This window comes from Leiobunum rupestre, chromosome 11 (assembly GCF_980474605.1).
Source record: "Leiobunum rupestre chromosome 11, qqLeiRupe1.1.hap1, whole genome shotgun sequence".
NCBI classification, from domain to species: domain Eukaryota; kingdom Metazoa; phylum Arthropoda; class Arachnida; order Opiliones; family Sclerosomatidae; genus Leiobunum; species Leiobunum rupestre.
In genome coordinates this window covers 29,349,211-29,373,271 of record NC_143394.1, presented here as the reverse complement: position 1 = coordinate 29,373,271, position 24,061 = coordinate 29,349,211, and the positions used below count along the sequence as shown (strand labels likewise).

The 24,061-nt window shown below is 36.8% G+C and overlaps 4 protein-coding genes across 8 annotated transcripts in view; 3 read left to right on the top strand and 1 right to left on the bottom strand.

The window, feature by feature from the left end:
* Positions 1 to 8,071: 8,071 nt before the first annotated feature.
* On the top strand, positions 8,072 to 11,912 carry Rchy1 (Ring finger and CHY zinc finger domain containing 1). The gene is made up of 7 exons (XM_090163092.1): positions 8,072 to 9,346; positions 9,407 to 9,509; positions 9,573 to 9,688; positions 10,317 to 10,986; positions 11,071 to 11,312; positions 11,376 to 11,600; positions 11,658 to 11,912. The coding sequence occupies exons 1-7, from the start codon at positions 8,277 to 8,279 to the stop codon at positions 11,728 to 11,730; spliced, it is 2,499 nt and encodes an 832-aa protein (XP_090019218.1). The 5' UTR covers positions 8,072 to 8,276; the 3' UTR covers positions 11,731 to 11,912.
* Positions 11,913 to 12,769: 857 nt separating this feature from the next.
* LOC149922175 (zinc transporter ZIP1-like) lies at positions 12,770 to 14,850 on the top strand. The gene is made up of 3 exons (XM_090162856.1): positions 12,770 to 13,040; positions 13,179 to 13,524; positions 13,591 to 14,850. Exons 2-3 carry the CDS (start codon positions 13,201 to 13,203, stop codon positions 14,242 to 14,244), a joined length of 978 nt encoding a protein of 325 aa, XP_090018982.1. The 5' UTR covers positions 12,770 to 13,040; positions 13,179 to 13,200; the 3' UTR covers positions 14,245 to 14,850.
* Positions 14,851 to 16,479: 1,629 nt separating this feature from the next.
* LOC149922174 (putative acyl-CoA dehydrogenase 6) lies at positions 16,480 to 21,256 on the top strand. 3 transcript variants are annotated; one of them, XM_090164100.1, is made up of 8 exons: positions 16,550 to 16,981; positions 17,091 to 17,211; positions 17,279 to 17,408; positions 17,482 to 17,588; positions 17,661 to 17,828; positions 17,900 to 18,073; positions 18,147 to 18,308; positions 18,372 to 18,793. In XM_090164100.1, exons 1-8 carry the CDS (start codon positions 16,778 to 16,780, stop codon positions 18,623 to 18,625), a joined length of 1,320 nt encoding a protein of 439 aa, XP_090020226.1. In that variant the 5' UTR covers positions 16,550 to 16,777; the 3' UTR covers positions 18,626 to 18,793. The 3 variants fall into 3 exon arrangements, with proteins under 3 accessions (XP_090020227.1, XP_090020226.1, XP_090020228.1); XM_090164102.1 differs by having other exon boundaries at positions 16,856 to 16,981; positions 17,062 to 17,211; XM_090164101.1 differs by lacking the exons at positions 17,091 to 17,211; positions 17,279 to 17,408; positions 17,482 to 17,588; ... (2 more) ...; positions 18,147 to 18,308; positions 18,372 to 18,793 and adding exons at positions 19,067 to 19,187; positions 19,246 to 19,375; positions 19,459 to 19,733; ... (1 more) ...; positions 20,704 to 20,865; positions 20,941 to 21,256 and having other exon boundaries at positions 16,480 to 16,981.
* Positions 21,257 to 21,283: 27 nt separating this feature from the next.
* The window catches only part of LOC149922173 (uncharacterized), a 38,522-nt gene continuing 35,744 nt past the window's right edge, over positions 21,284 to 24,061 (bottom strand). For 2 of the 3 annotated variants that reach the window (XM_090164097.1, XM_090164098.1), the window contains exons 3-8: positions 23,558 to 23,803; positions 23,382 to 23,493; positions 23,152 to 23,318; positions 22,944 to 23,030; positions 22,639 to 22,872; positions 21,284 to 22,581 (exon numbers count right to left, since the gene is read on the bottom strand). In XM_090164097.1, coding sequence (XP_090020223.1) covers positions 21,562 to 22,581; positions 22,639 to 22,872; positions 22,944 to 23,030; positions 23,152 to 23,318; positions 23,382 to 23,493; positions 23,558 to 23,803 — 1,866 coding nt within the window. In that variant the 3' untranslated portion in view covers positions 21,284 to 21,561. The remainder of the gene's footprint in view (positions 22,582 to 22,638; positions 22,873 to 22,943; positions 23,031 to 23,151; positions 23,319 to 23,381; positions 23,494 to 23,557; positions 23,804 to 24,061) is intronic. The other variant, XM_090164099.1, reaches the window with a different exon arrangement.

Here is a 24,061-nt window from a genome sequence, read left to right as displayed (position 1 = left end):
AACCCTATGACGGTCAACTGGTCAAGAAGAGTTACGGTCACGTGGGGGAAAAACTGTAAGGCCTGACGTCAACTTAATTAGTGAACTGGTTATGAGGTTTCGAATTATTAGGGTGGTACTTTGGGCAGTGGCGTAGCTGATGGTCCGTACGGCCCGCAGTGCGGGGGGGCGAACTATAAAAAATTGAAAAGGCGGGCCCCATTGAGATTTTTGCGGTGGGGGGGGGGGGGGGGGCTCTGATTTCTCAGCTACGCCACTGGCTTTGGGTATTAGCCATTATTCTTCCAACCAAAAGAGAGGTATAATTTAGGTTTTGGAACTTCGGAGTGGGTAAAGAAAGTATAACTTTGTGACGTCATTTTACCCGGAAATTACTCCGATATTGTGGTGAGAAATAGTTCGATTCAGGTTAAAAATGTTTTGCCAAAATGGCTACCAGTGGCAATTTTACTACATAAATTCAGTTTACTCTCTTTACACCTCCTTTTCAAGAGTAAAAAGTGTAACCCCAATACTTATAGTTCATGATATCGAGTAATTCTCTCCTCCAGAACAAACGTATAGAGTAATGACAGTGTGACGTCATGGCACGTCACCCATGCTTTTCCCTATCGATAAAAAAAAAGCTACGGAGTGCTCTTACTCTATTATAATTTAGCGTAATTGTTTTTAAATTTTTGGTTCAAGAACAAGCTAAACGCATACACCGAAAATAGTATCTTGTGGTAGTGGAGCCCTAGATGATGGCAAGCCATTCTGCACAAAATTAAACCAAAATATATTAAGCTACCTTTTTCGAAATAAAGGGCTACCGTTCAAAATATAGGCCTACCTTTTTAGAAATATAAGGCTATCTATTTCGAAATAGGTAGCCTAATATTTATAAAAAGGTAGGTCTATATTTTGAAAGGTAGCCCGATATTTCAAAAAAGGTAGGCCTATATTTTGAAAGAGGTACTGAGGTAGGCCTATATTTTCAATTTATTTTGAAAGGTAGCCCTATAGAGGGTGTAAACAAAAAAATAATCCAGTTCTAATAACTCAAAATATGTTTTAGCTAGCAATTTGAAATTTTCAGGATATATATAGAACGTGCAGCGGAAATTTACATAACCTTGAACCATGTCTTCAAGGTCATTAAAGATTTATCTCAGAACTACTAAAGATACATTAGGAAAGTGTTCCCTGTCATATTTTAAGTGTAAATAGCTTTGATCATGACTAATTTGACCAATAACAAGTCAATTAATTTTAGACAAAACAAGGAGGTTGTGATGAAAATAATGTTACTATAGAGACCTGGTAATTGAAACTTGAACGGCTTAGATCGAAATGTACTCATTCTAGAGTAAAAAAATTTGCTAGACATACTCAGCTTTAGAAATTGCAAACTCCAATGACTTGGAATTCATGGTTCAAGGTTATTTAAAGTTTATCTCTTGAACCAATGGATTTAGAGAAATGGTTCCAATTTTAAAAGTTTTCATCATGGTGGTTTGCATCGGCTTAAAGGCATTTAGACTTAAACTTTTATTTTACACCTTTTTAAATTGGAACCCTTTCTCTAAACCATTGGTTCTCGAGCTAAACTTTGAATGACCTTGAACCATGAGTTGAAGGTCATCCGAGTTTGCAGATTCTAAAGACCCCTACCTAATGAGAATGTCTACTTTTCGAGTTATTAGCCCCGTCCCTTCAACCTGGTCTTTGGTACATTATTTTCATCACAACCTTCTTGTTTTGTCTAAAATCCTTTCGACTTGTTATTGATCAATATATTTGAAAGCTATTTAGACCTAAAATTTGACGGGGAATACTTTTCTAATTGCAACCAACTTTGTATCTCTAATTTTTCTCGAGATAAATTTTAAATTACCTTGAAGACGTGCTTCAAGGTCATTAAAATTTTCGGTTTCAAATGTCCCCCTGCACGAGCTACTTCACCTAAAAATTTTGACTTATTAGCACTGGATCATTAGTTTCCTTACATCGTGTATATCTGAAAAGGCCGTAAGAGTATATTTCAAAAGGTGTAAGCTTATATTTTGAAAGTGAAGCTTGTAATTTGAAAGTGAAGCTTATATTTTGAAAGTGAAGCTTATATTTTGAAAGTGAAGCTTTTATTTGAAAGTGAAGCTTAATAATTCTAAGATAGCTCAATACTAGACCAAGCTAGAGAAAGCTCAAAACTAGGGTCGAGGGGAGGGGGGAAGTTGATTAGCCACTGCCTCCGCAACAAACAATGTGAAAATTCATACATAGGAGCGGTTAATATTGGAAATCTTGTTAGGGAGGGGGACAGAAAAAAAGGTTATATTCCCTTTAAGTTTCAAGCAAGGTAATCCGCCACTGGTTTTCAACATTATTCCAATCGCTCGCTCGGCCAGTTATTAAACCAAATTTTCTTTAAAACAATGTATTTTCACATCACGAATATTTTAAATCTAATTTGAATAGAAACTGCCCTATACTGAACGTCGGTGAGAAGGACATCTCTATACGTATTAGCGAAGTCATCAATCGCGCTGCATTGGACAAAGCCTCGGTGGTCACTCTTGCTCCTCATCCAAAAAACTAATAGCGATACAGGACGTCAATTCTGGCCCATAATCCATTGTAAATAACTCACAATTCCCCCTCTCTTGTATCCTGACCCCTCCCCATGTCCTCCCCAAAACCTTCACCCTCCAGCGGACTTAACAGCCAACTGAATCCGCTTTTGTCCATAGTGCTGCGGTGATCTCCCAAACTCCTGATAAATTGGCTGAACTCTCATTCCTGATACAAACTCAGCAGTCTAGCGTAATTGCAGTGACAGAAACTGGTCTTAAGCCCCAAGTGCACAGTAGTGATCGAGCTACGACTCCCGCAATTTACTGTCTTCCAACAAGACCGGTGTGGCGCAACCATATAGAGTGGCTTCGTCGCTCTACCATTCTCATCATCTTTTAACATCCACCAAGTTGACATCCTACCGGCACCTCTGGTCCGTGACTACTCTGAGACACAAGGGTTTGATTTCATAACTACGAGCTGGAAAAATATCAACCGTATCATATCTCTTTTGTCTGGTCTACCGCTCCCCTTCATACGACAATCACGAGGCCCTCTTAACTATTCTGAATGAGTGTACGCGGCGTATTGTACTGTAATGAGCCATGAACTTGTAATTTTGAGGGATTTCCACTATCGCAACATACCTTCCGCTAGCAAAGCGACATTGGCCTTCCTAGAAGCTATCCACTGCCACAACTTCTCACAAGCAGTCCACGAAGCTACCCACCTAGGTCACCTTCTGCAACGGTCGAGTGCCCTGGACCTAATCTTTACCATTGATGAGTACCTGGTGTTTGATATTACCCAGCTTCCACCACTAGGGAAGAGTGACCACAACGTCATATCCTTCAGCCTGGCCTGTCTCAACCATAATTAACTCCCTGAAACCACCTACTAGGCTATGTCGAGACTAATTTAGGGGGAATTATGAAGTCTTCCTTGAATTCCTCTCACAGCAGGACTGGACAATCGCTGTTGACAGTGATGATGTGAGTACGTGCTGATCCGCCTCTCTTGAAATCCTCCATCAAGGTATCGAGATTTATATCCCATACCGGCGTCTGAAAGAGAAACGGGCTGCGCACTTTCATCCTCGTTTTGCTAAATCTATTGAATACAAGACGGTGCCTGGCGCCATTACCTTCGCAGCAAGGTTCGTCATTATTAGTCTGAGGTAGTTGATGCGGAACACGACGAGTAGAAAAAGGCGAGAAATATGATCACCAACGCATCCCGAAAGTTCAAGAAGAAGCATGAGCATGACTTAACGTATTGCTGATAGCCTGAAGGTATTTTTATGACTAATCCCAGAGGCGGCTCCTTATCCAATCCCACTGAAATGGCCCAAATTCTTAACCAGCATTTCATTACTGCCTCTTCGACCACCCACATTTCATACACTGCAGCTAGGGGCTGTGTCCCATCGTCAGCACAACGTCTTAGTCACTTCTCATGCACCGCTACCTCGGTGCTAAAACAACTCCTGTCATTGGACACGACTCAATCAGCTGGTCTAGATAGTCTTCACCCGTACATGCTAAAACAACTGGTCCATTCTATTGCAATACCTTTATCGATCATAATTAACAAAAGCTTTATCTCCGGTGACGTTCCACAACAGTGGAAAGTGGCCACAATCACACCCATCCACAAAGCTGGCTTAAGAACCATCCCGTCGAATTATCGGCCGATTGTGAAAACATTGCCCGTGTTGACGAACGACTGACCGATAAACCACTTCGCTCCTTCCTCGACGACCCGAAATTTATCTATCCCTCTCAGCATGGATTTCGCTCAGGTCGGTCAACTAAACCTCCCCTTCTACGAAGACCCAGAGTTGCCAACTTTCGGCCAACGGTGAAAAAACCCGCGGAAATCAAATATAACCCGCGGCATTTTAAATTACAAAATAAATGGCGAAAGAAGTATGAATAAATGAATGAGTATAGTATTTAAAAATTCAAGTGTTTATTATCCTTTAATTTTTTTATTTAAAACAGTACATTTTACTGTTGAATTTGCTTAACGTAGCCTTAGTTGGCTCGTATTCAGAAACTTTAAATTTGTTTATCAACAAATGGTAATGGACACGAAGTAGATTTTGTAATAACTCCACACTCATTCTGTTCCGAACATCGTTTTTCAAAAAATTCACTCTTGAAAACACTCTCTCAACTTCAAGGGGCTGATCACTCCGCGTAATCGGTGTACAGAGCCGTACCTTTGGCTGTACTAATGGGATTACGCGTAGTCTTTGAAGTCCCTGCCTTTGGCAGTGCTAATCTAAGCGTAATCTGGTGTACAGACTTTCTAAGAGTGGTTAGCCCCTCGCTCAACTTGAGCATTGCTCAAAGGAAGACTAAGTAAATTAATTACTAATTGTGCAATTTCTTTAAAGCAAAAAGTCTCACTACTATCTATGTAATGCAAAACACAGTTCCAAAAAGCGATTGCGTCGAATGTCGTTTCTAAAAAAATGATCTTTTTTCCAATCTACTAAGGGCAATTTTTCCCATTGTTTTTAGTATATATAAAATTCCTTAATATGGAGGAATTTTTTAAGGTCAGCTATTTCAGCGAGAGGAGTTTTAAACTGGGAAGTAACTCTTTCTGGCGCTAGGTTTTCCATGGTCATCAAAAGTTTCATATTAGATGGCAATCTTTCTAGGACCTCTTTATAGGCAGTTTCAAAAAATGCCCTAAATTTTTCTTTCAAATTTGATATTATGGCGACGTTTAATTCCTTGCTTACTTCTTGAAATTCATAACCATAATTGCAGGAGTCAATATGCATTAAATGATGTTTCACTTCGTCCATTGACGGAATAGAGTAATGGCACTCCGTAGCTTTGACCATGGTCGCCATTTTGGTCGCGATTTTTTATCTATAGGAAAAAGCATGGGTGACGTGCCGTGACGTCACACTGCCATTACTCTATAGAATTAGAGCGTTTACAACGTTCTAAAAAACTTGGGGTTACGATTTTCTGTGAAGTTTAATGCTGCTTAATTTCGAGTCACTGAAAACTAATTTCACTGTGTTTATTATTTCATCTGCACTATTTATAGAACACTTTTCGGCTACGAGACATGCCATTTTCAGTTCTGCTATTTTCTGTTCGTTGTCCTTGATGGTGGAAGACGAAAAGGTAACTATCGTATGAAAACGATTAGAAGTAAATGGTTGAGCGTTTGTTGAATGTCGATTTGTCTTTCGATGATTGTCTATGTCAGACTTGTGGGCTCTAATCGTTGTGGCGCAATATTTGCATCGGGCTCTCTCTGGTTCCCCTGGAATCTCTAGAATCAGGCCCCTCTCTACCATTGGGCTAGGTAGGGCTAAGCCCTAGGGCACCGTCTGGCCCTTAATTACTATAAAAAATATATATAAGGGCGCCTAATATAATTAACCTAGGGGCGCCTGAAAGCTAAAGACGGCCCTGTCTAGAATCCAATCTTTGATTTCTGGATCTTGAAGCCACCAGTTGCTAAATTTTGATTTTGATTTTGACTTAGCTTTAGGCATCACTGTTGGACATAAATTAAACTGCCTTAACGCGCCGTGAACGTTTACCGTGTAGGCTGTTAAATGAAAATGAAAAATAAAGCATATTCCGAGATAAAATAAGAGAGTAAACACGTTAAAAAATGAGAACCGAAAGGCTGTTAAATTAAAATGAAAAATAATGCATATTCCGAGATAAAATAAGAGAGTAAACACGGTAAGAAATGACAACCGATAATATCAAACAACTTTTATTTTTTTACAAAAAAAAACGCGATACCGCGGCTATTTTTTACGAAAACCCGCAGTAAATCCCGCGGCCCGCGGTCCGATTTTTTTTACCCGCGAATTAGTTTACAAACCAGCGGAAAACCGCGGAGTTGGCAACTCTGCGAAGACCCTTTCTTTCCCACCAAAGATAATTTAAACTTCGTACCCTAGATTCGAAATCACTCTCTCGCGCGTTGCCGATAGCGTTTACCCACTTCCCGCCGGAACTCAGAAAAAATTCGCTCCAATGGTGGCGCACTACTGCCATCTAGGGATAGAAACTAATTTTTTTTTGGAAGTTGCGGTGCGTAATTTGACGCGTTTCGCGTTCAACTCGAAGTTTTAAAACATGATGGACCACAATTATAGCACTAAAAAAGTTTCAAATCGAAAGAAAAAACCTAGACTTACTAAAGGTGAGTAATATAATCTTACAAGCGATTCAAGCATAATTTGACTAAACTTAATAGTTCATTCAATTTCATTTACCATTTTAATAGGGTTCGTGTTTAACATCGACATTCTTAAGGAATATTTGCCTGAAATTTTAGAAATTCTTCAAGATTGGCATCATTACCGAAAGAAGATATACAACCACCAGAATTACCATTTGTTAAAGTAAGTTTTTATTGGAAATATATGATTTACAATTAAGCGTGTTTCTATAAATACTCTTGTTTTAAATAAAACAAATCTAGGCCTAAATATGGCGCCTTACCGCAACCGATGGAGCCGATTTTTCTGAGGTCACGTGCCGGAAGAGGGTAAACGCTTCGTAACAAAACCGTGAATGGGAAAGCTCTCAGTATTCGAATCTAGGGTACGAAGTTTAAATTATCTTTGTTCCCACTAACTCCCCTTCTACGAATTTCACACTAGCCCGTAAAAAAGTTTAAAGTTCGGGACGAAAAAAAGGAGATAAGGGAAGTTCAAAGTCGAGTAAAAAAAATTGAATTATGAGTAAAATTGAATTAGATTAATAACCATGTCAGGTATTTGGAATTAGGCGCGTATAGTTGGAACTCAGGCCCTAAACATTGAGTTAAAATTTCAAAGCTCTAGAGCTAACCGTTTTCGAGTTTTTAGGAACATGACATACAAATAAATAAATAAATAAAAGGACAAACTTTAAGACTATAGTTATAGATAAATAAATAAAATGACAAACTTTAAGACTTATAGTTATAGATGACATACAAATAAATAAATAAATAAATAAAAGGACAAACTTTAAGACTTATAGTTATAGATGATATACAAATTAAAAAATAAATAAATAAAAGGACAAACTTTAAGACTTATAGTCTATACTCTATGGTAATATCGGCGTGACCATAGTTTCTATGGCGTGACGTATGTCGACCCATAAAAAAACTGCCCTCAAAATGGCGGCCATAACCCAAAGCTACAGAGCGATACTACTCTATAGATAATAATAATAAAAAAGGAAAATTCCACTTTATGTGTCGTCCTATTTTTAAAATTTTAAAGATTTTCAAAATAAATGTATTATACACAAAGTGGAATTTTCGTTTTTTATTATTAATCTGTTATAAATCGACTTCCAATTTCCTATTTTTTGTCAAGTTATAGTAACTGTAGAGATGATCAGATGAATCACGTGACCCTCCTGCCCGCATTGGCTGAGGCGGGTTCACGAATTTAGGAATATAAATGAAGTAATTTTTGTCCAATGACACTGTAGAGTTTAGCATTTATATCTTATAACGTCATAGCAGGTAGTGGGAAGGTTATTGTTCCTATCTTTTACGCAACAGAGTGAAACCTTGAAGTGGAGCGCCAGAAATCATTCGAGTGCTAGGAGAAGAGATTACGTAATCGTTGTGCAATAACAATCTCGGTAGTATAAAAAGTGACGCGTCAGTAAGGACAAAGAATATTCTTTGGCAGGGAAGCCATTTTAGTGCGTTTCAACTTTTGTCACATGAGCGAGGAATCGTCGACGAATAATTCAAATTGCGAAGGATTTTTGCAGTCTCAAGTTTCTAACTTAAACTCTAAAGGTATAAAAACGTCTTCAATATTTAAAGGCAGCATTAGAAGATACCATAATGAACAACTAAGTAAAGAAGTAAATCAGTTTTATTGGAAAGAGTCGGAGACCACCATTTCTTCACAACCGCAAGCGTATATAAATCATGGAAGCCTAAAAGAGCGTAAATCTCCCATCAAATCATCGGGTAAAGTGTTACACGCTTCTGTTAAAGAAAAACCCAACGCCCAAAATGAAGCACCAGTAAAGAGTTTCCAGGCTAGGGGAGGAGGATTTAGGAGGGAGTCAAAGTACTATGGAGAATATAAAGATTGCACCAATTATGTACGCTATGGATATTGCCGCTTTGGAGACAAATGCAAATATGTCCACCCAGATTATGATGAATTCTCTGAATCAGAAGCGTCGGAAGAAGAACAACCTGGATTAGACAGTCGAGTTACAGATTCCAAGCAAAACTTTGATTTTAAAAGAAAAAAACTTTGTTGGAATTTTAAACGAAACGGCTCTTGTTTCAAAGGGGATTATTGCAACTTTTTGCACGTATTTCCAAATCAAAACACAACTGACGAACCTTTACAAGAAGCAGATATTTGTGAAGGCTCATTGGCGTTGAATCATGACCTTTCAAGAGGAAATCAGTTGGATGATACTTCCAAAAATATTTTTAAAGATGCCCCATTATGTCGAAATTACATGTTTAATGGAAAATGTCGCTTTGGTAATGCTTGCAAATTTTCTCATGTTCCCAGAACGACTAGAAACTCTTCAAACGAATCCAAAAGTCAAGAAAATTTGGATAAAAGAGCCACCGTGAATGAAGATAAAGAATTAATTGATGATCTAAATAACTCTGTGGACATTGAAACCACAAAATCCATTGAAATTACATCGGTAAAAACCAAGAATAATTTACATCTGTCTAAAAGAAATGTTGTAAAACCTTTGAAAGCCAATCTACACATCCCAGATTTATCTGTCAATGATATACATAATCTTCGGTAAGAATAAAAAAATTACCTTTTAGAGGTGTTGTTTTTAATTGGTCATTATCTTTTTAGCAAAGATGAACTTGCTTTTTTTAAGAGAAAATTTCAAAGAAAAATTGATAATGAGAAAGAAAATGAATTTGATGTGTCTTTCGCTCCTACAGATCCAGACTGGGTAGGCTTAATTTTAAATTTTATTTCAACTGAATTGTCCAACTAATCAAATATTTATATTCAGAAATTTGAAGTTAAGCAAGTAAAACTTCATTTATCAATTCCGGATGATTATCCCAAAGAGATGTGTTCTGTTCAATGCCGAAATGAAGATGATATATTGCCCTTGATTTTATTACGGTAAAAATGAATTTATTTTTAAATTACTCGTCATTAGTGTTCGTACGGGGACAAAATAAAGTCTGGGTCGGGGATGGAAAATTCTTTGAGTTTATTATGAATAGAAAAATTATAAAAATAACCCAATTTTACTGAGCCTAGAGGTCTATAGCTTAGGCAATTGTTAAAGTAAGTTGTTTCATAAATTCACAAGTTATTTACAAACGTTGTAACTCCTTAGCTGAGACTGAGAGAGCCCGAAACAACGGCAATTATGAAAGTGAAACTAAAATTTAAAAAAGCTACTCAAGTCGGAGTTAAGCGTCGAGCAAGAACTACTTCAGCGGCATCAGCCGAAGGTCATTCGGATCATTCTATTGTCGCCCACAAAAAAAGGGAGAGAAGGAACCTATATATTTTATATATTTTTAGGATTTTAGCGGGGTGCGTTGGCGCGAAAATTTAAAATTACACTACAAAAACATAACCCCGAAAAATGGAAAACCCCGACTTAGTTTGCGACAGTCTGGATCGGGGTCGGGGACGGGGACAAAAGTCGGGGATCCCTGACTTTCGGGGTCGGGGTCGGGGTCCCCGTACGAACACTACTCGTCATTACGTTCATTGTACTAATTAAAGTTTACCCAAGACATCTCAACAAGACAATCATTGACTGGCTAACCGAGCGTTTCCGAACAGCAACTCGCAATGAGAAAGTTGAGCTGGTGCTCCGTCCATTCTTCAAATGGTTTGATCAGAACTTGGAAGATATATTCATAGAGGGTCTTAAAAAAGTCAAAAGGAACATTGTTGCGGAAGCTGCGGGGATTCAGTTCATTCCGCATGAGGATCTTGCGGAAAACTTGAAACTTAACTTGGAAAATGTCCCCATTGAAACTACTGAAGAACCAGTTACCGAAGTACAATCTGAACCCAAACTGGATATACCCCTAAAAGACAAGATTCGTACTGGCTTCCCCATTTCTACACCCAAAATTGGAACTGAAATAAAGCTGCGTAATTTGGAACTAATGGAGAGTGCAGCTACTCTCAGTTGCCGTAAACTGGCCCTAACCATTCAATGTGGGCGATGCCGCTTAAGATCTGATATTATGACACCACCTCTGAGAATCAATAAAATAGTATGCTCTCGCTGCAATCACACTCAGCAAGTAACATTTCGTCCTCAATTGTTGCATCAGTTCATGGCTGTTTTGGGATATTTGGACCTGGATGATTGTGGAGTTGTTGATGTGCCCTTGTCAAAGTGTGATTTTAGCATTGGCTGTCTTAATTGCAATCGGCAAGCCGATATTAATGTAAGTTAAACTAGTAATTTATCGCATTGCCACCTGTTTATCTCTAGAATATGTATTTCATTAAATTTTTTTGGCCATTTTCAGGGCTTGCAATATAGTCAGAAACAAAACTCGTGGTGTTTTTATTGCAATAGTAAAATGTCAATACGAATTGAATCCATTAAATTTCAATATATGCGTGTTGAACCTATGAACGCGGGATCATCACAAATTGTCAAATTGGGGAAAAAAGTAAAGAACGTTCATGATCCAGCCATTCAAGAAGGAAATCCTCTACCTGAAAATGGGACCTGCAAACATTATAAGAAAAGTTTTAGGTGGCTACGGTAAGAATATTAACGAGTGCTCTGAGGTTTTTAATTATTCATATTAATTTATTCCTCCTGCAGCTTTCCGTGTTGTGGCAAAGCTTATCCATGCGACTTTTGCCACAATGATAAAGAAACAGATCACGAGATGAAGTTGGCAAACAGGATGATTTGTGGATTCTGCGCTAAAGAACAGCCTTATACCAATGGGAAAGATTGCATTCGCTGTTCGAGTAGTATGAATAAAAGAACAGGCACTCATTGGGAAGGTGGACTAGGATGCAGAGATAAAATAAAAATGAGCAGGTAAATTTTAATTTTTCTTATGTAGGAAATTTTACTAATTTTCTATTATTTGTAAAGCCAAGATAAACAAAAATATCAAGGCACCAACAAGACGCAATCAAAAAAAGCCCAACTTGCAAAACAAAACTAATTATTTTATGTTCAGTGAAATAAAATTTTGTAGCTTAACACCAATATTTTTTAACATTACGTAATTTTATTATCAAAATAATATTTTAAGTGTGTATTTTTTTGTTATATATGGGGTATCAGTTATGTGCTTTTGTATTTTTATCTATGGAATATTTCAAATAAAAGTTTGCGACATTAAAATTTTCATTGTTTTACCTTAAAATTTATCACTTTCATTGTTTATGTTGAAATTTATCATTATTTACTCTATTTCTGATAAAAAATTTCACCAGCCACGTGTTGTGTTATCCCCGAAAGTAAAAGTAGGCGTATGTATTTCTGGTATCAGGGAAAGAAGGATTAATCATAATAGATAAATTAAACTCGCACCACAAAACTTATAAAGAATAGTACCGCTAGAATTACAGTTTTAATCTGCCTTCCGCGAAACAAATATTTCAAAATTGAGAGCTCTATCATTTGTGGGTGGCGCCATCCGCTGTTAGCGGCGGAAACTATATCCTATACCTTATCAGGGCAGGAAATAAGAAATTCAAGTTATCGGACATTTGTCCAGAGACCCCCCTCATTTTAAAATATTTATCGGTCATTTTTTTAATTTGTAGAAAAAAACATTCCCAGTTTATTGAAAAAGTTATCGGACAAATGTCCAATGACCCCCTTAGATTTTGAAAAAGTTAACTGACATATGCAAAATTTATCGGACAATGTCCAGTGTCCTGTGCTTATTTCATGCCCTGTACCTTATTAGCGTATTTATGAACCTTGATCCGCGATCACCCGCCATATTTAAAAATTTGATTTTAAAATTAAAAATAAAAAAGGCATCGGCCAATCAATTGCTGGTACTATAGTGACGTAATGTATATATTAATTTTTTATTGTTGACTACACAAACTAGATGTCGTACGTTACCGGCCGTAGTCACTCTTTGAGTTCTGATTTGTCGGTATTCGGTGATCGTCTGCCACGGCTGTTTGGCTATTTTCCAGTTACGCGGCAGCATTCTACCCTATGGGATTTCTATGGTTTCTTCATTGCATGTGACAATTTTATTGTAAACAACATGAAGTTTTCTCCACTTTATTGGCGTATAATTTAGTACAGTTTTGCCTGATAATCGCGTTGGTTCATTAAACATTTTTTAGTAATGCTTTAGTTCTGTGTCAAATATAACTACTTAAAAGGAGCAGATAAATTAGTGATCGGGTTTAAAAGTACGACCAATTGGAAATCCAAGGCTTAAAAAGTTAAAATCCTAAGCAGTATTGCAGTAAGCACCACAAAGCTGTTTCCATTTTTAAAGGGGTGGGTATATAAATTTTTATCTTAACTTTATCTAACGACTATATTATGTTTAATATTATAAGTACCTTAAAAAAGTTTTATGTTTTATTATGTTACCTATGTTAATACCTACTAATAAATATATTGAATCTATTTCAGATATTTAATAACCAGAGCGATAATGTTGAATCTCATCTCGTTAAAGATAATTGCACTATGTGTATTGTTAGTCAGTTGCTTGTTCTTCAGTTTCTTACCCCTATTTATTACAAAGAAAGTAACGAGGATGAACGATCCGACACGCAGGATATTTTATCAACTTTTAATGGGATTCTTTAGTTGTTTTGGTGGAGGAGTGTTTCTTGGGACGTGTTTGTTAGACTTGTTCCCTGAAGTTCAAGATCAGCTTAGTTTAGCTTGCCAGAAACTTAATTTAAAAATTGAGTTTCCACTGTCAGAATTTGTCATGATTTTTGGATTTTTGCTCGTACTTATATGTGAACAGGTAAATTACCAAGATCTTACCCTTTTTATATTTTTATTCAATTTTAATAACAGATCTGTCTCTTAGGTTGTCTTAGCGTGGAAAGAAAATAGCAAAGAAAGACATCCTTTACTTGGTCACAGTCATAATCATGACAGTGAAGATGGCTATTTAAATGATAGAATACTGCAAAGGCAGAGTAGTTACGGAAGTTTAAATGGAATTAGTGATCATGCAGCAAATGACGATTTTGGATACTCTGTTCATGAGGACTTCAATTCTCATTCTAGTCTAAGAACAGCCCTTCTTGTCTTAGCATTATCTCTACATTCAATTTTTGAGGGTGTTGCGATAGGACTTCAACCTGATCGAAATCAAATTCTTAAAGTTTTAATAGCAGTGTTGATTCACAAAAGCATTATAGCTTTTACATTGGGACTTAATGTAATTCAGAGCCAACTTCGAATTGGTGCTGTTGTGGAAAGCATCATCATGTTTTCCATAATGTCGCCCTTAGGTGTTGGGATTGGTATGGCAGTTATTAATTTTGATAAAGGGGTAGAAGTGTATTTAGTCAGTGGTATACTGCAAGGTTTAGCTTGCGGAACGTTTCTCTACGTTACATTCTTTGAAATATTACCCCATGAACTAAATAACGGGAAAAGTAGACTTTTAAAGTTATTGTTTGTAATTTTAGGTTTTTCAACTGTGACGTTATTAATTATGTTTTTTCCTGGATAGAAGAAAATTCTTAAATTCAATCGATATTACAAAGTAACAAATAATGTTAAAATATTCAATATATTGAGTTTCTTGGCTGCTCTTGAACTTTTAATTTTTGAGTTTTAAGCCTATTTTAGTACAATTCTGATTGTGTTGTGGTTTAAATTAAACTTTTCAAGATGAGCAGTACAAAATGTGTATAAAATACAAATTATTTGTTATATAAAGGTATATATTATATTCTTAAAAATGTATAAATTTTTTTTTGTTGTGTCTGAAAATTTTTAGTAATGTATCCAGTTTGAAATGCTAGAAAAATTAAGACTTCAAAATATTTAATTGGTGTTGTTATCTCAAAATTACATGTTGTGATACCCTACCTCTGCATGTGTGTCTATTAGGCTTATTTACCTGAATTTTATACCATACCATAATATGTGGTATCATCATGGTTGGTTTGTACTGAGGGGTAGTCACTTTGGTATCGAGCTGTACAAATCGTAGTCAGTCACAAGATATTGCTTAAGGAAATCACTTAGAATCTAGTGGAAATCATCTAATGTTATTCGAAAAAACTAATGAGGTGTATAAAAATTTTATGAGTGCCTACTTTTTCAGTTTGTAAGGGAAAAATATTTGGTTGGAACAAATAATTAAAATAAACATTGAAAATTTTCGCGTATATATGTCTATACTGATCAAATAGCCGAATATTTGAAAATGGTGGTAGAAAAATTTGATATTTCAAATAGTTTGCAAAATTGGCCAAATCACCGCGGCGTTTTTCTTCAATAGATTTTTCTTAGCAATCAGGTCTCTTATTGGCTAGATTATTGAGATTTGGCATGTTTTTTTAATTTTCTCAGTGGCGGCAGCCTTGAAATTTTAAAGAGGGCCCCAAAACCCTTCCAGCCGCTTATTTCGATTGCAAACGTGACGTCAATCCCGGAAGTGAAAAAAGTCGTACAGTAGCGAATGCGCATTCAACTAACCAAACACGTTTTTACCAAGGATTATATAAAAATGATATTATAAAAATGATAATTATTGAATGTTAGCAAGAGACTCTCTTGATGTTAGGAAGTACTGAAACTAGGGAAATTAGCTTGGAAAATATATTGAAAGATTATGAGAAGGATGATTTCTTTACAACTGATGAAACTGGACTAAGAAAACAGGCATGAGAGATAAAGGATGCCTAAAAGAATAATTAGAAGATATGAGTATAGTTAGATCTTTCTATAAGTAACTAAAATATATATTTTTTTAATATAAGCACAATTTTGATTGATTCTATAAGGCACTGAACACCAATTTCCCGAACATCTTTAAGCTTTGCCAAAGCATTGTACTAACTTATATGTCAACTTCACCCTACTTTTCTTTCCAGACATTTTAAGACGAAGTTTCGTGAATACACTCGAATTACTAAAAGGGTCGCTAGTGTCGCGATACTATTTTTTCCCCAAAATAAAGATTTGAATTCTAACAATATGATTGGCTCGCTAGTATAGGGCGTAAAGCCCCATTTTCATGCTCGCTGGTAGCGGATAAAAATCGTCAAAATTCGCTTTCGCCACTCGCAAGCGTGAAAATAAAGCTAAAATATCTGTTTGAAACAGATCGACGCGGAAAGTGAAAAAGTGTATAGCTGAAGCGGATTTTGACGATTTTTACCCGCTACCAGCGAACATGAAAATGGGGCTTAAGAGGGAGGTTGGTGAAGTTGGAAGTTTTCGTCGAATTTTAATTCGTGCCTTGTTCAACTTGTTAAAATTTTCCACGCGCTTTTTAATATTTTAACGTAAAAAGCTCGTGCTTTGTTTTTAATTCGGGGAGCACGCGCGAAATCGCTCGAGCCCGTTTATTCTAAAATATCAAGACGCGCGTGGAACTTTTTAACAAGTTGAATAAAACATAAGTAGAGTTTATGCTATCAAAGTGAAACGTCACTTCTACGTCACGAGTGACGCGCCCGATACATCTAATCAATAAGGTTAATTGGTGTTATCATAAGTAACATAATTATCATAATAACTATAAGTATGTTACTTAGGAATAACTATCACCGAACTGATTTTCAGAGCTATTGCGCAATCTAGGAATACTTATCATGAAGTTATAACAAAAGTGCTTATACGTAAAATAAAATTAAGATAATAAAGAATACTGAAAAATATAGGAGTTAACAAAATAATTATAAATTATTACAATGAAGCAACATTGTATCTAAAGGTACCATAATTTAAATTAAAAATAAAATAAATTAAATTTTATCATCCTAAGGTGAAGATGTTCGTGAGAGCGCTGCCGAAAAGCACAACTAGTTAAAATTAAGCTGCACGACTCCTTAAATTTTCTCCATTGTGTTCCAAGGTTACTTAAAGCAGCTTGGTGCAGGTGAATAGTTCCTCAACCCCCCTTCCCAACTTGTTGAGTTTATTCCCTCCTCGTTTGTTTATCGTAAAAGTTCATTGCTTGGATGTTCGTGAGAGATTGAGAGTAGCGAAACTTGGTAAGATCGTGTATCAAAGAAATTACGTAACTCTCAATGTTTCGACGATTTAATTTAGTTTGTCTCCGAAAGACATATTTAAATGTGCTAAATGATGTAAATAGATCTACTTTAAGTAGCGAAGGCATAGTTTTTAGGAAATTGCACGATTCAGGTCCTTATAGAGCTGCTTCAGTACCAAAAACTGCCTTTTCCTTGTACAAAGATGAACATGAAGAGTTGAAGAAAACTGTTCGAAAGGTTAGAACATTTGTTAAATAATTTATAATAATGCGTATGCAATTTACGTTATTACATGTGGAATATGCAAATTTGTAAAGCAAAATAGAATTGATAAACTGGTATTTAGTTGATTGAAAAAGACATAAATCCTTATGTGGATAAATGGGAGGAGGAAGAAATGTTTCCAGCACATGAAGTCTTTAAGAAATTTGGGGAAGCTGGCTTATTGGGTATAACCCGGTCGCCTGGTAAGAAAGAAGGAAAAGTTTGTCACACTTTTACATAATAATTTTACTGCGATGCTTTAAATTTAAGAATACGGAGGCCTTGGGCTTGACTACTCTTACACTTTGGCTTTTATGGAAGAACTTGGTTATGTTAATTGTGGTGGTGTGCCAATGGGAATTGCGGTTCATACTGATTGCTCTACGCCAGCTCTTGCAAAGTATATATTTTTACATATAACCATATTAAGCATTGTTAGATATCAAAAATTTTAATTTTTGAACATTCACTAGCTTTGGAAGTCCAGAACTAAAAAGATTGTTCTTAGCACCATCAATCGCTGGTGAAGTTGTTTCTTGCATAGGTGTAAGCGAAGTTGGGAGTGGATCTGATGTAGCTAGTTAGTATTTTGAGCTATTTAGATTTGGAGCGAAATACAATACGAAATATTTAATTATTCATAATTTCCAAGGTATCAAAACTACAGCTAAAAGGGTGGGTGATGACCTTGTAATAAATGGGGGGAAAATGTGGACAACTAACGGAGCTCAAGCTGATTGGATGTGTCTTTTGGCTAACACAAATCAAGGACCACCTCATAAGAGCAAATCATTAATTTGCATGCCAATGAATGCTCCAGGTTTATCATAATTTTTAATTGCCATTATGCCCTAAACAACAGATATTAATAATTTTGAGTTTAATCTGTAGGAGTAAATGTGTCGAGGAAAATTAAAAAAATTGGGAACCTCTGCTCCGATACTGCCCAGTCCTTTTTTGAGGATGTTAGAGTCCCTGCTAAGTACATTATCGGGGAGGAAGGAATGGGATTTACCTATCAAATGTTGCAATTTCAAGAGGAAAGACTAGCAATGTGCGCTTTAGGTATCCTTTATTTTTCCTTATATTTTACTCATTTTCGCAGAAAGTTTTCTAATTCCCACACTTCTTTATCTAGTACTTACTGGGTTGGATAGAGCAATCAATGAAACTATTGATTATTTGAGGAACAGACACGCTTTTGGTCAACCACTTTTGTACAATCAGAGCATCCACTACAAGTTAGCTGACTTAAAAACTGAAACTGAAAGTCTCAGGGCTCTGGTGTATCGTGCAGCTGGTGAGAATTACTTAGAAATTTACTCTGTAAATATTTAAAAATTCTTACTATTTTAACTCTTAGCTGGTATGATGGAGGGTGAAAATGTCACGCTGTTGGCCACTATGGCTAAATTGAAAGCTGGCAAATTATCTCGAGAAGTACCTGATGTATGCCTTCAATTTTGGGGTGGAATGGGTTATACCACTGAAGCCAGTATCAACAGAGTTTATCGAGATTTGAGGTTATGCTCTATTGGTGGAGGTGCTGACGAAGTTATGTTGTCGATAATATGCAAATTCATGGGAACGCTGCCTCCTCCACCCAAAAAACCATAAGATGTTTAAACTTAATGTTTTCTTCTCAATGATATATTCAATCAACCTGTAATAATGCAAATTTTGTAAACTTGTATTTAAAAAATTTTAATCATTGATTTTTCAATGTAATTTTTCTATTAAATAGATTTAATTTTTAAATAAAGTACTATTTTCTAATATATTAAATATGATTTTCTCTTGTTATTACTAAATTGTTTATCAAATTTTCGTGTTCAATGATGAAGACTTGGTTATTTTACTTTTAACTTCTAAAAAGTACGATGACCTTGGTGAAACTTATGCTTTACTTTGTAGAGCATGAAATTTGCAAACCTGAGTTAAAGCTGAACCCCATAAGAAAATGCTTCTTAATTAAAGAAAAATGGCATTCCAAAAATAATTTTATTTACTTTTGGTTATAATAAATGAATAATAATGATTTTTTGGTTTGCGATTCAGATAATAGAAAAAGATATAAATCCTTTTGTCGACAAATGGGAAGAAGCTGAAATATACCCAGCCAAGGAAATATTTAAAAAATTAGGAGATGCTGGTCTGTTGGGAATTTCCAAACCAACTGGTAATTTTTACATTTTTCTATTTTTTAGCAATATTTATTCATTTTCCACATTTTGCAGAATACGGAGGTCTAGGGTTGGATTATTCCTTTACATTTGCTTTCTTGGAAGAGCTGGGCTGGATTAACTGTAGCGCTATTCCGATGTCTATTTTTGTGCACACTGAATGTTCTACTCCAGCTTTAACAAAGTTTGTCCTCTCTCACTCCCTCACCCTGAACCCTCTTCTCAAATACTGTTTTAAAAATATTGAACCCTAAAATATTAAATAAGGTTTGGTTCTGATGAGTTGAAACGGCAGTTCCTGGTGCCATCCATTGCTGGTGATTTTGTTTCATGTTTAGGAGTGAGCGAAGTGTCTGGAGGGTCGGACGTAGCTAGTATAAAAACCACCGCTAAACGTGTTGGTGATGATTTAATTATTAACGGTGGCAAAATGTGGATCACGAATGGCTGTCAAGCAGACTGGATGTGCCTTTTAGCTAATACCAATCAAGGGCCAGTCCACAAAAATAAGTCTCTCATATGTGTGCCGATGAATACCCCAGGTATACGTTTTCATGAGTATATGATATTTTTCCCATAAGCCGTGCAAAAATGCGTATTTTATTCTTGTCGGGGAAAAAACTAAAGTGCGCTTTATATCTAAGTATACTTCAGATTTCAAAAATTATTTTCATTGTAAAAAATCCAAATAATTTGCTAGTGATACATTTTCATCACAGACGAAAAATGAAAAAAGCTCCAAAGCTATGACGTTTATCAAATCGCACGACGTCATAGTAGTAGCTTTAATAGTGGTTGCCATAACTGTGGAATATTGGTGACATCCCTCATATGTTAGTAAACCCAAAATAATTTTGTAAAATAGTACTGAATAGATTTTATTTGAATGTTCCACCGAAAAACGTACGAGGCCATGGGAATGGCAGGCGTGGTCCTAGCTAGGGGTGGCGCAAGGCTCATAGTCGTGCAGAACCTTATTTTCGAGAATTTAGTGCACCTGGGATAAATTCCAGATTGGACAGTAGTCCTGGCAGAAGGGACCGGGGCCCACTCAAAAGTTGTGTTCTATAAATGCATTTACCATTTCCTCTCTCTACTCTACTATCCTTTCAACCATAGCCCACTCAAATAATATATATAAAGCCCACCTTTTGAATGGCATAAATTAAAATGACTTTAAGGCTATTAATAGGGACAATATCATATTCTTATGATTTTGGTAAAGTATTAATTGCTAGAGCTGTCATTTTATACCAGGAAAACTTTGCAGGCGTCACTGTTGCCAAGAAAATTAAGAAAATGGGAAATTTATGTTCTGACACTGCTCAAATATTTTTTGAGGATGTGAGAGTGCCAGCTAAAAATATAATTGGAGAGGAAGGAAAAGGGTTTACCTATCAGATGATTCAGTTTCAAGTAGAACGTCTTGGTGGTTTACCACAATGTGTGTTACGTATATATGTATATAAACAAATGGTTGGTATTGAGCTAATATGTGATAATTATTGGCAGTTTGTGTGACTTTAGACAGAACTATCCAAGAAACTATTAATTACCTTATGGAACGGAAAGCGTTTGGTCAACCCCTTATTCATAACCAAAGCATTCATTACCGTTTGGCAGATCTTAAAGCTGAAGTAGAGTGTTTGAGAGCCCTGATTTACAGCGCCGCTAGTAAGTGTTTGTTTTAAACATTTAAAAATATATTTTCCAGATGGAAGGGGTTTAAGAAATAACCATTTGTTTCAGATAAAATGAAAAATGGTGAGGATGTAACTTTCATTGCTTCTATGGCTAAATTGAAAGCTGGAAAATTGGCTAGACTGGTGCCGGATGTTTGCCTTCAATTTTGGGGTGGTATGGGCTATACCCAAGAGTCTTTTATTAACAGGGTTTTTAGAGATTTACGACTAGTTCCTATTGGCGGGGGAACTGATGAAGTAATGCAGTCCATTATTTGTAAATACATGAATATTTTACCTCCGGCCAAGAAATAATTATCAACATTTTGAATTTAAAGTTCAATTTTATTTTTATATAATAATAATAAAACTTTGAATATGCATGTACTGATATTTCATATACTTATTACTCAAAATTTTCTATATACATGATATTTACATGATATTCAGATTAAATAGTGGTCTAATATGTTCAAAGACAATTCTTTCAACCTAAGAGTACAAAGTTTGAAACAATAATACATTTTTAAATGTAAAATGTATATATTTAATCTAAAATAATTTTTAATTGCAAGAATAAAACGTATTTAATTTGCTCAGGGCCCATCGCTTACCAGAAGCCATAACCAAAAGCTTTTTTTTTTAACTTTAAAAGTAATAAAACAACTTTGTCGTGCCAGTAAAATGGTTATAGCTTTTCGAAACTTAGAGTACTAGTCATGTCTTTTAAGGCTTTCGAGTTGGTTCGTACAAGAAATTGAAGTTGGTGCTCTTCGTAAGCGGTTACATTTTTTTGACTTCGAATGAGCAATCTTAGATTTTGAGCTCTTTCAATGTCCAACCACCTTTGTAGGGTCTCCTCCATTCTTTGGCTACCTGAAAGACAGCCGTAAACTTTGTCCTTTGGACCCCAAAGATGAAATTCCAACAGGTTTTTAGCTTTGGATAAACTCGAGGCCTTTTCTTGAGCTAGGGCTTTGGCAATGGTTATGAAAATTTTGCGCGCGCAGACTGAGAGAGGGAAGTTGTGGGTACTGCCACTGTTGAGAGTTTCCGCATCGGGGACATGAAGAACCCTGAGCAAAAATATCAAGGCGTACTGGCAGAGACTGACTTTGTCGAAGCTCCCACGTTCGTCTTGATCAGTAACGAAATCACCCGACAGAAAGATCAGATTGCACATCTGGTCCTTCTCATCTTTGGATAAAATCAAATCTTCCTGCTTCATGTCCACGTCCTCCGTCCCGTGCGCTTGCAGAATTTTCAGGGCGTTTATTAGCTGTAGATAGACGTAACAGAGTTCTTTTTCAAATTGGGACGTGTCTCCTTTCTCAATCGGCAAAGACTTTTCGAAAAAGCAGCTTTGAATCGATCCCATCTCCGATTTCGGTAAAATAAACACTTGAGCCTGAACGGTATCCGACGCGGCTTGGTTACACCAACTAACGTCTATGCTAGAACGTGGCAGAAAGTCGGTAAAAGTTCCCAGGAAGAGGTTTTTAGAGTGACTCTCCATCCTAAGTAGTCCGCTGGGTTGAGCCGTTACTAAAAGAGTCAGGTCGCGTTTTGGTGCGTGGCGAAACACGGCGTCGTATATTACTTTTTCCCCGATGACGCGAATGGGGTTGTTCTGTTGCAGATAGAAATCGTCCCAACCGACGTTCCTTCCATCCGTTTTTTGGAACAGATTCATTTTCTGGTTAAGTACCTAAGAAAAAAGGTAAGTTAGATTTCGGACTTGGGATTTCGATCACCTCATCTTTACCTGGTCAATAAGTTTGGCCAATACTTCGTGGTTAGCCGCTGCAACGATAGCGTAGCTCTGCTCCAAGCTGAGCCAGGCCATCGTGTCTATTTTGTCTCCGCAAGTACTTCCGGGAGGTCTACCGGGTCCGTCACCTTGGCGCTCGTACGTGGCGCCGCGTTGTACCGTAACGGTAACTCTGTCAGAATCTCTCCATAAGGTATCAGGATTGCACGACTCATCTGTCTTCGTTTCCTTGATGACAAATAGTGTTATTTTGCGTAATCTTATAAATGAAAGGAAGCAGCGACTCATTCGCTACCAACCTGTGCTATAAAGTCAAAGGTGCACATAGAATAGCCGTCGGTATAGATAGGTTCAGCGTCCGAATAAGAAGTAATTTCGTCGGTTATCTTTTAATTAATAGAAATAAAGGTTTTGCAATGAAAAACGTGAAGAAAGGGTGCTTCATAACAAAAGTACGTAAAGGAAACAGGAAAATGCAATGCGAAATCTCGGCTTTTAAAGACTTACGTCACTTTGGGTATTGTAATTCGAGTCGGTTTCGACTCCGACCAGTTCGTAGGCGTTGTCATCGTCGTAGTAATTGGGGTTTGTCAGTTCGAGTGATCCGGGGGTGGATGGTCGTGAGTTGGGCAAACGTTCCGGTTTCTTAGGGGCCATTGGATTTCGGACATCTCCTTTTCAAAGTAGAATAATCTGTAGATCTATTTTTCGCGAGATAGCGGACAGTTCTCGCTTACCCAAATTCGCGTATTCGGATTTCAGCATGCTTGGCCTGAAGAGCCTTTTTGGCACCTGAGGTTTCGGCGGAAGCAGACCCGAAGTACCGTTGCTTACCACCACGTTAGTTTCCTTTTTAGATAAATTATACAATGTGAATAAGATGAATATATTCATTTTAACCTATTTAACTCACAATTTCCATTTTTCCAGGGGGGAGAGATTTTAGTCTCGGAGGCGGTGGAGGTTTCGGAGGTCGAATCGGCTTTCCTCCGTTACTTTTAGCACCGTTACTCTGTGTTTGAGTTGAATCGGTCGTTGGAGGAGCCGTTCCGTAAATGTTGTTCGCAATTGGAGGAGTAGAATTGCCAGTAGGCGAGAAAGTGGATAGGACGGGCGATGAGACGTTGCCCATTTCTTCGTTTTCCGTTAAACCGGGAGACTAGAACGTCAAAGACAATTATAGGTAACTGCTAACGTTTCACTTGTTTAAAAAACGGTATAATTAACTCTTGTAAGGGCTGTAGGCTAAAAAATGTATCCGAAATCAGAAAAATTTTGGTTGATAGGGAATTTTATTTTTTGGTAATACCGCTGTACGAGAGTCATTAACGCGCATTTTCAAGGGCCTCCCAAAGAAAAGAGGCCTCTTGTGACCGGGCGTCTCTAATTATTTCCAGCCCGCGTTTTTAAATTTGAC